This window comes from Folsomia candida, unplaced genomic scaffold (assembly GCF_002217175.1).
Source record: "Folsomia candida strain VU population unplaced genomic scaffold, ASM221717v1 Fcan01_Sc015, whole genome shotgun sequence".
NCBI lineage: Eukaryota > Metazoa > Arthropoda > Collembola > Entomobryomorpha > Isotomidae > Folsomia > Folsomia candida.
Genome location: NW_019091207.1, coordinates 4,219,824 through 4,236,456, shown reverse-complemented (window position 1 = coordinate 4,236,456; position 16,633 = coordinate 4,219,824). Strand labels below are relative to the sequence as shown.

At 31.0% G+C, this 16,633-nt stretch overlaps 1 protein-coding gene across 1 annotated transcript in view; it reads right to left on the bottom strand.

Moving 5' to 3' along the window:
* Positions 1–16,381, bottom strand: part of LOC118437721 — a 51,850-nt gene extending 35,469 nt beyond the window's left edge. Inside the window, exons 1-2 of the mRNA XM_035857027.1 lie at positions 15,974–16,381; positions 15,315–15,896 (exon numbers count right to left, since the gene is read on the bottom strand). Of these exons, the coding sequence (XP_035712920.1) occupies positions 15,315–15,718 (404 nt within the window). The 5' untranslated portion in view covers positions 15,719–15,896; positions 15,974–16,381. The remainder of the gene's footprint in view (positions 1–15,314; positions 15,897–15,973) is intronic.
* Positions 16,382–16,633: the final 252 nt, after the last annotated feature.

Sequence of the window (16,633 nt, the reverse complement as noted above, 5' to 3'; positions counted from 1 at the left end):
AGAGGATATAATTATTTTGATGTTTGGGTAATTTAATGTAAAATTATTTTATGATATTTCGACCTCAAATAATAATATTCTTTAGAAGTAACCGCTTTACTATTCCTTTATCAATGTGTGAAAATAAAAAGAAGCAAATTAATAATTTAACCCGAAATGTTTTTAGTCGTGTTTGCAATATTGACAATTTTATTTCAGATATCTGATATCTGAACAGATAAATCAGATATCTGAATGTTCAGATCAGATATGACATTTATCTGATCTGAAAATTTCAGATCAGATCAGATAAGGATTTTGCATATCTGAAATTTTCCAGATCAGATCAGATATCAGATCAGATACAGGATTATCTGATCTGTTCGGAACTATACTCATTTTTCAACCGATTTTTCTCGAACGTATCTTAAATGATGCGCAATCAGTGCCCGGACACTAAAATCAGCTACTGGCATGATCATTGTATGGCAAAATTGAATTTCCGGTTCATTTTAAAGTTTCAAAGGTCCTAAAACTTTTGCAACATTAGACTTTTGTAACGAGAAAGATGAAAAGACACTAGATTTCGTAATTGTCTGATTTTTTTGTTTAAAGAATTTTTCACTAAATTCAACCGTTCGACCTGTAGCGTTGACAGAAGTTTTAGGACCCTGTCTTGAAAGCATACCAAGGCTTCGCCGTAACCATGCGCTTTTCTGTCGTGAGGGTAGCCCTTGGTTACTTTCCTCACCTCAGAAAAATAATAATTATGAGGGTATTCATTATTTCTTCGTATCCTTAGTATTCTTCGTATCGTAAAACAACTTACGACGCTTACGAGATTTTGTAAGCGTCGTAAGATTTTCTCATCGAAAAACGCGTTACTACGCTTACGATTTTTACGAAAGCTGACCCCTTGTTTTATCTTCGTAAACTATTTTACGATACTACGGATACGAAGAAATAACGAATACCTTCTATATTCGTTATTTCTTCGTATCCGTAGTATCGTAAAATAGTTTACGAAGATAAAACAAGGGGTCAGCTTTCGTAAAAATCGTAAGCGTAGTAACGCGTTTTTCGATGACAAAATCTTACGACGCTTACAAAATATCGTAAGCGTCGTAAGTTGTTTTACGATACGAAGAATACTAAGGATACGAAGAAATAATGAATACCCTCAACAAGTTTAGTAAAATATTAGTTATTTTAATAACTTATTTTTTTAATAACTAATTCAAAATATTAGTTATTTTTTATCTAGTTTGAAAATAGATGAAAAACACTTTCTTTCCGTCATTTCTTGTAAGTGGTTACTTGCTTCCACCCGAAACAGTGTTTTTTGAACCCATATTTTTCGATGTCCGTATCTACGCAGTCAGTGCTTATTATTTCTTATTGTCAAAAAGTTACGAAACGACTTGGAAGTGCAACACAGAAATCTAGTTTTGACAAATTCTAAATGTGAGCATATTCAAGTCGATCTTCGCATATCTCGCAAATTGGACATAGTAACATAACCTGCAAAGGTTTGTGAAATTTACGAGTTTTCGTAAAAATTTGCTGGAAAACTATTCTTTTTTTTGCAAATATATCTAGAAAATGGGCATGCTATTTCGCAAACTCGTAGGGAAATTCGTAGGGAAATTACAAAAATTCGTGGAAATAACATCAAAAGACGTTTTTATCAATAAATTTGCAAGATTTGTCATGCATATTTTGCGAATTCAATCACAACTCATCACACAGTTTTTGAGCTTCGCAAAGTTGCTGAATGATTTGCGATCCGAAATTAGACGATGTCTCTGTACAATACGCTCAATATTATCCGAGTTTCTAAATTCGAGTTTTCAAGATGTTATGCAATAGGAAAAAATCGGTTACAATTTTTTTTTTCAAAGTTCAATCAAAATCTTGTAATCTGAAAAATGTGATAAAATCACACTACAAAATCCGTTCTGTTATTGTATAGTTTTTTATACAGCAGTCTAAATTACTAAATCTTATATAATTAATTACTCGATCAATCAGAAAGCGTTATAATTTCATTTGATTAAAATGTAACAAAATTTTGCATTTTGTGGTGCAAAAAAGAAACATCTTCATAATTCTAATTAACTCTTAAAAACATATATTTCATTTTAGACTTGAAACTATTCCAATCGTGAAATACAATTAATTTGGCAAAAATGTGGAGCATTATATTGCATTTGGCAACTTGTCTGCTTGTGAAATATTTGTCGGACTGAAACCAGTTGGAAACAAAATTTGGGAAGCTATGCAAATGTATAATTGGAGCATTTAGCGTGTTTTTTCGAATTTTCGCCAAAAAACCATTAGTTTCCAGGATGGAAAACAATTTGTAAATTCTGAGTTTTCATCCGAATAAAAAATTGCATTAAAACAGACGAATAAAAAATTACAAGTGGGTAATGAAATCTTTTTGCAACCTGCGTTTCAAATTTTGCACCTCGCTTTAAATTATATGTTGCTTCCAGGCTTCGAAATATTACTAAAGTTGAGCGCATTTGCATTCAATTATTTTAATAAAAATTTCTGAATTGTGAGTTTATATTTTTTTATTCATGTGTTCATATTTTTTTATTCATTTTTTATTCATGTGCAAGACATAAATTTCGTTACTAAAAAAATAACACAAATTCCGCAAACTAAAAATTGAAAAATTACCAAAATAAAATTTGTTCCATCTTTATGTTTTTTGAAATGAAAAAAATATGCAATATAAATTATTTACTAGAATTAAACGCCACATTTAAAAAGTGGCACATTATAGGTCGCAAAATCAAAAACTATTTAGATAGATGAAAGAAACGTTTTTTTAGAAATCGTGGAATATTTCAAAGAAAAATTTACAAAAAAATTGTTTTAAACTTACTCTATCATTTTTATTTTGTACAAGTTTGTAAAATTGTTCTACAAATCGCACGGATTTTACAAAGTTACCAAGAACTGCGTTCATTTCCTGATTAATATTTTATGCCAGAATTAGACGCCAGATTTAAAAATTAGAAATCACAGATCGCAAAACTAATTACAGATTTGAAATTTTCGATCTTTAATTAAAAGTTGTGCCGAATTTTCTACGTAAAAGGTTTTCTATTTTTTTCTCTTGTTTTCGTTCGTCTTTGCAAACCACCCCTCTCGTCGTAAGTTAGATAAAAATGCTGCTGTTCAACTTGTTAAACCCGTATTTTTACATAAATTAACAATCTATGATATTTGTAAACTTTGCAAATTTGCAAAAATTACTTGAAGGAGTTTTAAAAATGCATCCAAAATTTACACAGATCGACACACATAAATCATAGATGATACATACTCTGCATTCACTCACAGTTGAAGTTTTACAGAAATTCAGAAATCTGATAAACTACGCCACTGCCGGACTCAAAGTCCCCCGTCATCACAATTTAAGCGAAATTGAGACTGGCAGTTCCGTAGTTTCTCAGATTTCTCAATTTCTGTAAAATTTCAACTGTGTGCGAATGGAAAATAAATAAATCCCCTCAAATTAACTAAAAATATTTTGTACACTTTTATACACCTACATTTTTTGCGATCTATCAGGTTTGTAAACTTTTTAATTAACCGTAAATTTATAAAAATTACTTTAAGTAAGGAAAGGAAAATCCGTTTGAAAAATCCATCCAGATCGATTATTAAGGGGTGAAAGCCCTTTATAAGATCGTTATGTCCGTCTGTCCGTCCGTCTGTCTGTCCGTAGCTCCGATAACTTTTGAACGAAAAGACATAGAGACTTGAAATTTTGAACGTTTAACTCCTAACGTCAAGGGACAGGACGAGTTCGAAGATGGACACTGTGACATCGTCACCTGTGACGATGACGTCGTCACAGTGACGAAAAGTGACGAAAAAGTGTCATGTGTCAGTTTTGACATGCGACACATCATTTTTAACTATTTTTCAACGAGGAATTTGAAAATTCATGTCATTTTGTGTTTGGACGTCACCTGTGACGATGACGTCGTCACAGTGACGAAAAGTGACGAAAAAGTGTCACGTGTCAATTTTGGCATGCGACACATCATTTTTAACTATTTTTCAACGAGGAATTTGAAAATTTATGTCATTTTGTGTTTGGACGTCACCTGTGACGATGACATCGTAACGGTGACGAAAAGTGACGAAAAAGTGTCACTTGTCAGTTGTGACATGTGACACGTCATTTTTAACTATTTTTCAATGTCAAATTCAATGGTGACCTCCATTTTGACCTCAGAGGTCATGTAAAGGTCATAGGACATATCTATTTCAATTTCAACTGAAATTTAACCCCGAATTCAATGGTGACCTCCATTTTGACCTCAGAGGTCATATAAAGGTCACATAAGGGTTATCAACTGTTAAATTTAACACAAATAAGACACAAAAGTCGAAAACACGTCAGAAGTGTCAATCTTAACAAATTTTCGAACAATTTGATATTCACATTGACGTATGACACTCCTTTCACCCCTTGGTTACATGCGTTGTAACGGTTTATTGTCTCTTCGTTTTGTAAGAGATTGCACGTAAACCAATTTTTTAAAAGCGTGTAGCTCGCCAATCAAGAGGGAAGGAAAGATTCACTAATTTATACGAATTTGTTTGTCACGTTAAGAGACTCACGTATCCCTCGCAAAATATTGTGCCAGTTCACGCTATCCTTGGTTAACTCATAAAATCCGTAAATTTTGTGAAATAGTTTTACCAATTAAAAAGACATCCTTGATTAACCAAGTTTAATTTACTAATTTACGTCAGAAATAAATTTTTTAAAGTTCGTAAGTTTATGGATTTTACAAAGTTACGAAGGATTACGCGAATTACCATATTGTCATAAATAAGATATTTATTTAATAAAAAATCTTTCTAGTCTTTTCTTTTTGTACACGATGGAAAGAAATATATTTTTCAATGGGAGAGTTACACGCCATACTTATAACTTAATGAATTTCCGGTTGCAAAAGCAATTTAGATGAAATATAGATATAGATGATTGCCAATGCCATCTATAACTTGTGAAATCTGTAAATTTTGTGAATTGGGTAATTTTTCAAGCTTTTGAAACTTAAAAGACGCCCTTGATCTGAGCAAGTTTACAAGAATTTGTAGGCTAAAGGCTTTGATAAAGTTTAGAAATTTACGGATTTTACAAAGTGACACAGACCACCAAAGTGAATTTCCTCATTGTAAAAATGAACCATAATTTGTTTACAACCTGAGTAAAAAAAAATATGAAATTTACAATTTATAAGAAACTCAATTAGTTATAATAATTCAGGTTTTGAAAGTGCCATATTTTTAAAACTGAATATTCCTTTAACCTATAAGTTTTTATCATCCAGAAATTTATATTGGTTCATAAAATGGCGTGAAGGTCTGAATCTGAATTTAATTTGAAAAGCTATTTACAAATATATTGTATTATTATGGCTATTAGCTATTTATTATGTGAAATGCACCCAAATTCTGAATTTTTTGCTGCAATACGAAACATCTTCTTCATTCAAAATTAACTATACAACACATACATTTAATTCTAGAGATGAAAGTATTCCAAACGTGAAATACAAGTAATTTGGCAAAAATGTAGGAGTTACAAATGTCAGTTTGTGAAAAATTTGTCGGGTTGAGAACCAGTTGGAAATAACAAATTTGGGAAGATATGCAAATATATAATTGGAGTATTTAGCTTGTTTTTTTCGAATTTTGGCAAAAAAACCGTTAGTTTTTAGGATGGGAACATAGTTTAGAAATTACGAATTTTCATCCGAAAGATATTGCATAAAAAAAGAGACAATTCAATAATTATTGACACATATAAAAAAACTTTTCGCATAAAATCATATATTCCTTCAGATTTCAAAAATTACTCAAGTTTAGCATATATATTTGTATTCATTTTTTTTATATTTGCCAACACTAATAAAAGAAATATTTATTTATTTGTACAAATGATTGCCAAATCTTGAATTTCGCAGAGCTATATAATAGTTACAAATTTCCCAAATTAAAAACTCAAAATTGTTCTTCCTTTATCTTTTCTAGTAACAAAATGAAAATACGAGTATCCAATATCATTTCTACAAGAATTAGACGCCATATTTAAAACTTGATAAATTGCAGATTGCAAAAACTAATTAGATACACTCTAAATAAATTTGATTAAAATTTACTCAATTTTGAGTAAAATTGCCACCAAAGCAACTATTGAGTAAAATTTACCCTGAGAAAGGTTAAATTTACTCAAGGTTCAAAGATTTTTGCTCAACCTTGAATAAATTTTACCTTTGTCAGGGTAAATTTTACTCAATAGTTGCTTTGGTGGCAATTTTACTCAACTTTATTAAACGTATACGTTTAATAATAATCTTGGTTTAAATATGGTCTAACTAAAATTTCAAAGGAAAATTTTCATACACATTTTTATAAACTTACTCAGATCAAAGGCGTCTACTTATTTTGGAAAAGTTTGTAAAATGTTGTTACGAATTTTACGGATTTTGCAAGACCTGCATAAATTGTAAATTTTTGTAAGAATTTTTGTGAGAATTAGACATCAGAGTTAACAATTAGTAAATTACAGTTCGTACAGATTAAATGTGTAGATGACTTACAAGTTCCATCATGTTTAAAAGTTTATTAAATTTTCTAAATAAATATTTCCTAACTTTTTCGTGCTTTTTTTACCTTTTCCAACCACTCCTATCGTACATAAACCACTCAAACTAAATAAAAATATTTCGTACAATTTTGTCCACCTACATTTTTTGAATCAATTAGCGATAAGGTGCAAACTTTTTAAATTTACAAAAATTACTTGAAGGAAAATCAGTTAGGAAAAAACCCATTCAAAATTAACACAGATTGATTATCGTCTCCTCGTTTTGCAAGAGTTTGCATGTAAAGCAATTTTTTAAAAGACATGTAGCACGCTAATCAAGAGGGGAGGAAAGATAACTAATTAATACGAATTTGATTGTCACGCTATGTGACAATGAAATTCGTATGGCGTTACGTGACTCGCGTATCCCTCGCAAAATATTGAGGCAGTTCACGTAGTCCTTTGTAACTCGTGAAATCCGCAAGTTTTGCCAAGTTTTGCCAATTAAAAAGACGCCATTGATCTGAGCAAGTTTACAAAAATTTGTAAACCTAGTTTTTATTTGAAATGTGTATTTGTAAAATTTTATAAAAGTTTGTAAGTTTACGGAATTTACGGATTTTACAAAGTTACTAAGGACTACGTGAATTTCCTTACTATCATAAATTTGATATTTGATTTAAAAATTGTTCCTAATATCCTTTTCTACATTTTTAAATTTCTCTTTGTAAATATCACATATTTTTGCAATGCGTGAGTTACACGCCGTATTTATAGCTTTGTGAAATTCCAGGCGCAATTGTAAAATCTTCTTTAGATAATGTCTTCTTTGCGAATGAATGACATCTATAGCTTGCGAAATCCGCAAACTTTGCAAAATAATTTTCCAAGCTTTTTTACAAATGAAAAGACGCCCTTGATCTGAGCAAGTTTACAAAACTTGTAAGCTAATTTCGTTCAGAAATATTTGTTAAAGTTTAGAAGTTTACGTATTTTACAAAGTGACAAAGACCTCCGTGAAATTCCTCATTGTAAAAAAGAATTATAATTTGTTAACAACCTGAGTAAAAACATGAAATTTCCAATTTATAACAAACTGAAGTTATAACATTTCAGGTTGTGAAAATCGGTCCCGAAATCGAAAATTGACCCCGTCAGATTGACCCCCGACAGATTTTCCCGGTCATATTGACCCCGCGACAGGTTGACCCCAGACCATATTGACCCCTGACCATATTGACCCCATACTATATTGACCCCACGCAGTGCATGTACAACTTACGGTATTTACACGCTAAGAGTTAATTTTATTTCGTATTCACGCTCAACTCAAATATTTCAATCAAAAATTGAATTGATGTAATATGTAGTTAGGTATTATAATTATTGGTATGAAAATTTCTTAATCTGTTTTTCCTTTGTTTTACACTCAGTATAACCCAGTAGGTTAGGAGAAAGCACGGACAACAAAAAGTTTATGCGCCCTGGTTCACCCCCACTAGTTTTTTAACTAGATTATAGAAGACAGAAATTTGCATGAACCAAGGGTACATGCTTCAGATAAGATATTAAATATGAAGACGATTTTAATCTTTTTTTACAAAGGGACCCGACAGGGTGACTCGCACTGCTTTCTGAAATTGGTAGCAGAAAGACAAAATTCGGTGCAAAGGTTAAGGGCACATCAGACTAAACACTATGAAGTCAAATTTATCAACATTTTTGTTAGAGGAACCCAGAATCCCCTATTTTCAAAACTTCGTATTTTGTGAACAATGAACAAGAAATCTAAAGTTTATAGTTTTTAGAATCCAGAAATTCATATAATTTCATAAAATGGCGTAAAGGTCTGAATTTAATTTGGTCCAAATTTTGTAATTTATAACAATAATTTCTTTTTAATATTGAGGCAGTTCACGCAATGGTAACTCGTAAAATCAGCAAGTTTTGTAACATATTTAATTCTGCAGACCTTTATAGAATAAAAGACTCCCTTGATCTGATCAAGTTTACAAAAATTGGGAGTCTAATTTTCTTTGGAAATGTTTGTAAAATTTTGTAAAAATTTGCAAGTTTGCGGAATTCAAGAAATTACAATGGACTACGTGAACTAAGGGATTTACAGAGTTACCAAGGACTACGTGAATAGCCTCGGTCATAAATTTAATTAAAAAAAGTAGTATTTATCCCTCAATCACGTCAATTCTCGCATATCTCACCTTTGTCGAAAATTGGGCATATCAACATAACCTGCGAAGGTTTGTGAAATTTACTAAATTTCGCAAAAAAATTGCTGGAAAACCAGTGTTTTTTTCAAATTTAGCCAAAAAATGGGCATGTCATTCCGGAGAAAAATTACGAAAACCCATGGAAATAACATCAAAAACGGCGTTTTTATTAGTAAATTAGCGAGACTTGTCAAGTCATAATTCGCGAATCCACTCATGACAGGGTTGTTAAAGATACAGTAATTTGATAAGTACTTATCAAAGTACTGTATCTTTAACAACCCTGCACTCATGACATGAATTTTTAGCTTCGAAAAATTGCTAAATGACTTGCGATGCGAAATACGACGTTGTCGTGAGTACGCCCAATATTATCCATTCGAGTTTCGTTTTTAAATTTGCAAAAATTGTAAAAAAAACGGTGACAAAATATATTGCAAAATGCAAAGTTCAATTAAAGTCAAAATATGATAAAATCACACCACAAAATCCGGTTTTTTAGTTGATTTTGTTTTTAGAAAACAATCTAAATTACTAAATCTTGTACTCGATCTATTTAAAGGTTTTAAGTTTTGTCTCGCCGAAGTGAAAGCTAAAATTATTTAAAATGCATCCAAAATTTGAATTTTTTAGTTGAAAAATAAAGATCTGGTTAATTCATAATAAACTCTTACACACATACATTTCATTTTAGACTTCAAAGTATTCCAATCGTGAAATATAAATTAATTTGGCATAAATGTAGAGCATTGTAGATATGTAGTTTATTTGGCAAGTTCTCTCTGTTTGTGAAATATTTGTCCGACTGAAAACCATTTGGGAAGATATGCAAATGTATAATTTGAGCATTTAGTGTTTGTTTTCGAATTTTCACCTAAAAACCAGTAGTTTCCAGGATGGAAACCATGGTACGCAAATTCTGATTTTTCATCCGAAATATATTGCATAAAAAAGAGACGAATAAAAAATTACAATCGGGTAATGTGATCTTTCTCCAACCTTCGTTGCAAATTTTGCATCTCGCATAAATTATTTGTTGCTTCAGACTTCGAAATATTACTAAATTGTCAAAGTAAAAACTGAAAATTTGTCCTTCTTTATCTGCTCTTGCAATGAAACTAAAATCTTCTATTATGGTTTTAGATTTAAACGCCACATTTAAAAAGTGGCAAATTCCAGGTCGGAAGACCAAAAGCTATTTAGATAAGTGGAATAAACAACCCTGTATTTTCTTAGAAATCGTCTACTATTTCAAAGAAAAATTTACAAAAAATTGATTAAACTTATTCCATCATTTTTACACTGTAAATAAAGTTGAGTAAAATTGCCACCAAAGCAACTATTGAGTAAAATTTACCCTGACAAAGGTAAAATTTACTCAAAGTTGAGCAAAAATCTTTCAACCTTGAGTAAATTTTACCTTTGCCAGGGTAAAGTTTACTCAATAGTTGCTTTGGTGGCAATTTTACTCAAAATTGAGTAAATTTTAATCAAATTTATTTAGAGTGTATCTTGTCCAAGTTTGTAAAATTATCTATTTCACGAATCGAAAATTTTACAAAGTTACCAAGGACTGTGTGCATTGCCTCATTATTTTTATGCCAGAATTAGACACCAGATTTACAAATTCGCAAGTTGCTGATCACAAAGACTAAATACAGATATGAAAGTTCCAAAGATTAATTGAAAAAATTATTGAATTTTTTACCTAAAAAGTTTTCATAATTTTTTCCTTGTTTTTTTTCACCCTTGCCAACCATCGTTGTAAACCATTCGAGTTTCGAGGTAGATAAAGATGTTGCTGTACAATTTGTTACATCCATATTTTGTTGTATAACTTAATGATCCATGACATTTGCAAAATTTTTAAATTTACAAAAATTATTTGAAGGAAAATCAGTTTAAAAACCCATCCAAGATTTACACAGATTGATTATCGTCTCCTCGTTTTGTAAGAGCTTGCATGTAAACCAATTTTTTAAAAGCGTGTAGCTCGCCAATTAAGGGGGAAGGACGGATTAACTAATTTATACGAATTTGTTTGTCACGTTACCTGACTCACGTATCCCTCGCAAAATATTGTGGCAGTTCATGCAGTCCTTGGTAACTCGTAAAATCTGTAAATTTCGTGAAATACGTAGTTTTACCAATTAAAAAGACGCCCTTGATTGACCAAGTTTAAAAAAAATGTATGATAATTTACGTCAGAAATATTTTTTATTTATATATTTTTTTAAATTTTATACAAATTTCTAAGTTTACGGATTTTACAAAGTTACGAAGGACTACGCGAATTACCTCACTGTCATAAATTTGAAGATATTTAAGAAAAAAATCTTTCGATTCTTTTCTCCATACTTCTTTTTGTACACATTGGAAAGAAATATATTTTTTTCAATGGGAGAGTTACACGCCATATTTGTAACTTCGTGAATTTCCGATGGAAAAAGCAATTTAGGTGAAATATACGAGATTGTCAATTACATCCAGAACTTATGAAATCTGTAAATTTTGTGAATTATGTAATTTTCAAAGCTTTTACATATGAAAACACACCCTTGATCTGAGCAAGTTACAAAAATTTGCAGGTTAATTTCGTTCAGAAAGATTTGTTAAAGTTTAGAAGTTTTCGGATTTTACAAAGTGACAAAGACCTGCGTGAATTTCCTCATTCTAAAAAAAACTATAATTGGTTTACAACATGAATAAAAAATATGAAATTTCTAATTTATAACAAACTCAATTAGTTATAATAATTCAGGTTGTGAAATTTCCATATTTTCAAAACTTCGTGTTCTTCGAACAGGACGCCTATTTGTATAAAGTTTTTAGCATCCAGAAATTTATATAGTTTCATAAAATGGTGTGAAAGTCTGAAATAGTCTGAATCTAATTTGTAAGCTATTTATTATGTCAAATGCAGCCAAATTCTGCATTTTGTGGTGCAAAAAGATACATCTTATTAATCAATAAATAACTCTAGAACACATACATTTCATTTTAGACTTGAAAGTATTCCAATCGCGAAGTACAATTAATTTGGAAAAAATGTTTAAATTTGTCTTCATTTATGAAATATTTGTCGGATTGATAACCCGTTAGGAAGAATGCAAATGTATAATTGGAGCATTTAGTGTAGTTTCTTCGAATTTTCGCCAAAAAAAACATTAGTTTCCAGGATGAAAACCATAGTTTGGAAATTCTGAGTTTTCACCCGAAAGATATTGCATAAAAAAGAGACGAATAAAAAATTACAAGCGGGTAGGGTGATCGTTTTCTAACCTGCGTTGTAAATTTTGCATCTCGCTTTACATTATATGTTGCTTTAGACTTCGAAATATTACTAAAGCTGAGCACGTTTGTATTCAAAAAATTGTTAATACGTTTATGTTTAATATGTTTATATTTTTTTATGCACGTGTGTGCGCAAGACACAAATTTCGTTAATCTAAAAAAAATAACACTTCCGCACACTAGAAATAGCAAAAATTACCAAAATAAGAACTCTAAATTGTTTCCTCTTTATCTTTTTTTGAAATTAAAAAAAATATCCAATATGATATTTATGAGAATTAAACGCCACATTTAAAAAGTGGTAAATTTCATGTCCCAAAGACTATTTAGATAAATGGAAAAAGCATCCGTGTTTAAAAATCGTGTAATATTTCAAAGAAAAATTTACAAAAAATTGTTTTAAACTTACTCCATAATTATTATTTTGTACAAGTTTGTAAAACTGTTTTACAAACCGCAGAGATTTTATTACCAAGGACTGCGTGCATTGCCTCATTATTTTTTATGCCAGAATTCGACGTCAGATCTAAAAAAATTAGCAACTTACAGATCCCAAAGATTAACTAGAGATTTGAAAGTTCAAATGTTTAATTAAAAATTGTATTGAATTTTAAACATAAAAAGTTTTCATAATTTTTTCCTTATTTTTTTCACCTTTGCCAACCATCGTTGTAAACCATTCGAGTTTCGAGGTAGATAAAGATGTTGCTGTATAATTTGTTACACTCATATTTTTTGCATAAATTAACGATCTATGATGTTTGTAAAGTTTGCAAATTTGCCAAAATTACTTGAATGGAAAATGAGTTTTAAAAATACATCCAAAATTTACACAGATGGACATACATAAATCATAAATGATACTCTCTACAGATATTCACACATATTTAAACTTTTAATTTAAAAGTTTAAATATGTGTGAATATTTCTCTTTTAAAAAGAAATTCAGAAATCTGAGAAACTACGCCACTGTCAGTCTCAAAGTCCCCTGTCATCACAATTTTAGGCAAATTGAGACTGGCAGTGGTGTAGTGTCTCAGATTTCTCAATTTCTGTAAAAGTTCAACTGTGTGCGAATGAAGAGTACATGAATCACTCAAATTAAATAAAAATACTTTTTACAATTTTATGCACCTACAGTTTTTGCATCAATCAGCAGATTTATAAAGTTTTTAGCTTTACCGTAAATTTACAAAAATTACTTGAAGGAAACTCAGTTTAAAAAATCCATCCAAAATTTACACAGATTGGTTATCGTCCCCTCGTTTTGTAAGAGCTTGCATGTAAACCAATTTTTTAAAAGGGTGTAGCACGCCAATCAAGAGAGAAGGAAAGATTTACTAATTAATACAATTTGATTGTCACGTAACGTATAACGTGACGTGACTCACGTATCCCTCGCAAAATATTGAGGCAGTTCACAAAGTCCTTGGTAAAATCTAAGACCAGTTCGTGGTTATCTAACTAGCAAATTTGATTTGTCAATTTTTAAATATGGCGTCTAATTCTCGCATAAAAAATGGTTACCTAATTAGCAAATTTAATTTGTCAATTTGTCAATTTTTAAATATGGCGTCTAATTCTCGCATAAAAAATGGTTACCTAATTAGCAAATTTAATTTGTCAATTTGTCAATTTTTAAATATGGCGTCTAATCCTCTCATAAAAAATGGTTATCTAATTAGCAAATTTGATTTGTCAATTTCTCAATTTTTAAATATGGCGTCTAATTCTCGCATAAAAAATGATTATCCAACTAGCAAATTTAATTTGTCAATTTTTAAATATGGCGTTTAATTCTCGCATAAAAAATGGTTATCTAATTAGCAAATTTGATTTGTCAATTTGTCAATTTATAAATATGGCGTCTAATTCTCTCACAAAAAATGGTTATCTAATTAGCAAATTTGATTTGTCAATTTGTCAATTTATAAATATGGCGTCTAATTCTCTCACAAAAAATGGTTATCTAATTAGCAAATTTGATTTGTCAATTTGTCAATTTTTAAATATGGCGTCTAATTCTCTCACAAAAAATGGTTATCTAATTAGCAAATTTGATTTGTCAATTTGTCAATTTTTAAATATGGCGTCTAATTCTCTCACAAAAAATGGTTATCTAATTAGCAAATTTAATTTGTCAATTTGTCAATTTTTAAATATGGCGTCTAATTCTCGCATAAAAAATGATTATCCAACTAGCAAATTTAATTTCTCCATTTTTAAATATGGCGTCTAATTCTCACATAAAAAATGATTATCTAAGTAGCAAATTTAATTTGTCAATTTTTAAATATGGCGTCTAATTCTCGCATAAAAAAATAATCATACAATTCACGCATTGGTAACTTCCCTAAGTTTTGTAAAATGATGTTACAAATTTTTACAAAATAAAAAGACGCCCTTGGTCTGAACAAGTTTACAGAAATTTGGAAGCTAATTTTCCTCAGAAATACTTACCATTTTGTAAAAATTTGTAAGTTTAAGGAATTTACGGATTTTACAAAGTTACTAAGGATTGGGTCATAAAGTTGAAGATATTTAATAAAAGTTCTTTCTATTTTTCCTCCAGATTATACTCCTTTTTGTTCACATTGAATAAAAATATCACATATTTTTACAAAATTTTTGTAAAACTAGGTCAGTTTACGGAATTTAAGAAGTTACAAAGGAGTAAGTGAACTACGTGATTTGCAAAGTTACTAAGGACTACGTGAATTGCCTCACTATCATAAATTTGATATTTTTTAGTAAAAAAAATCTTTCTATCCTTTTCCCGTATTTATACATACTTCCTTTCGTATACATTGGATAATAAAATATTTTTTGTAAATGAAGAGTTACACGTCGTATTTATAACTTTGCGAATTTCCGATCGCAAAAGTAAGTTAGATTGAATCAATTTTCGCCACGATTTTTTACCAATGACGTCTATGTACTTTGTGAAACTGATAAATTTTGTAAAATAATTTTCCAAACTTTTACAAAGTAAAAGACGCCCTTGATCTGAGAAAGTCTAAAAAAATGTGTAAGCTAATTTCCCTTAGAAATATTTAGAAAATTTTGTGAAACTTAGGAAATTCACAGAATTTACCAAGTTACCAAGCCCTCCATTGCCTCATTGTGAATGAAAATGTGGATGAAATATTAAATTTTGCATGCCAAAATTTGCAAATTTTTCTTACTCTTTAACTTTCGTTAGCCACTCCTCCCGCACCTCCTGGACCGTCACGATGACCGCTTTGCACACTGCGGCACGCAAATTGTAGATTGGATTTGGTACGGAAAACTTCACTTTTTCTGATGAATTTCCAATCGTATGTGTCTCTAAGATCGCGTTGTAATACGCGACCACCCCCACGCCACGGACTACGCCACCGATCAGTTCGTCGTTACCAAGATCAAAATCACTTTCACCCTGTCGCACAAAAAACAGCTCACAATTCCGAGTTTTTGACGATCTAGAGTACAAATCGGTTAAGAACTTGGTCAACACACTTTTTTCCCCGGGGGACTGAAGGGTCGCGGAGGGGACGAGGACGACCATGAGTAATCCGACCACCAGAATTCCACCCTTTTTAGACGACATCTCGGTAACAACGTATGACAAGTTTCGAAGTGTAAAATAGAGAAAGTTGAAGAAGTAAATCACTTGTCGGATAGTTTTTACGGGTAAAAATCGATCAAAAATTTGATCGGAACACTTCTTCCTCGTTGGACTTAAGGGTTGCGGAGGGACGACCAAAGACGACCACGACCACGACCACCTTCGAAGAGAAAATTGGTAAAAGTTTAAAGTACAAAATCGCGTATCGTTTCTCGATTTGTGTTTAAGGGTACAAACCTGTTAAAAATTTGATCAGCACACTTTTTCCTCGGGGGACTGAAGGGTCGCGGCTCGGAACAGAAAGAGTAAACTGAGGATCAAAATTCCGCTATTTTTAGATGACGTCTCTCGTGCGATGTAAGCCTTAAAGTGAAAACTGTAAAAACCAAATCGCGTGTCGGCGCACGTTCTGTTTTTCATAAGAATGGAATTTGTTTAGTGGCTTATCTTTTATTATAATCGTAAGGTTTAAGTAAGTGGTGGCCCGTAATTGACTGAATGTCGGGGGAATGAATGGTACCTTAAATATTTGTGGGTTCTCGTTAAACCGAGGGGGCATAAATAAATAATTCGGTGAGCGTGTGTCTAGTTTGTTGGGGTGCATAATATCTGTAATGTGACAAACGTGTAGACAATATTTTTTTTGTAAACTTGGTACAATTTGCATATATTGGAGTGTTTTATTATCACGAATGAAACAGTGTGGACCTTTCGCTAACTAATTTGTATCGTGTAAAAATTTTCGATACTGTTTTTTCCACGAATTTAATTCACTTCACTCAAAATAACGTAGTAATGAATCATTACCATGCGGAAACACTATGTGTCTCTACCACGTCGGTTACGATTTGTCGTAGAAATGGTAATAATAAGTTCAGGGGAATTCAAATTTATTAC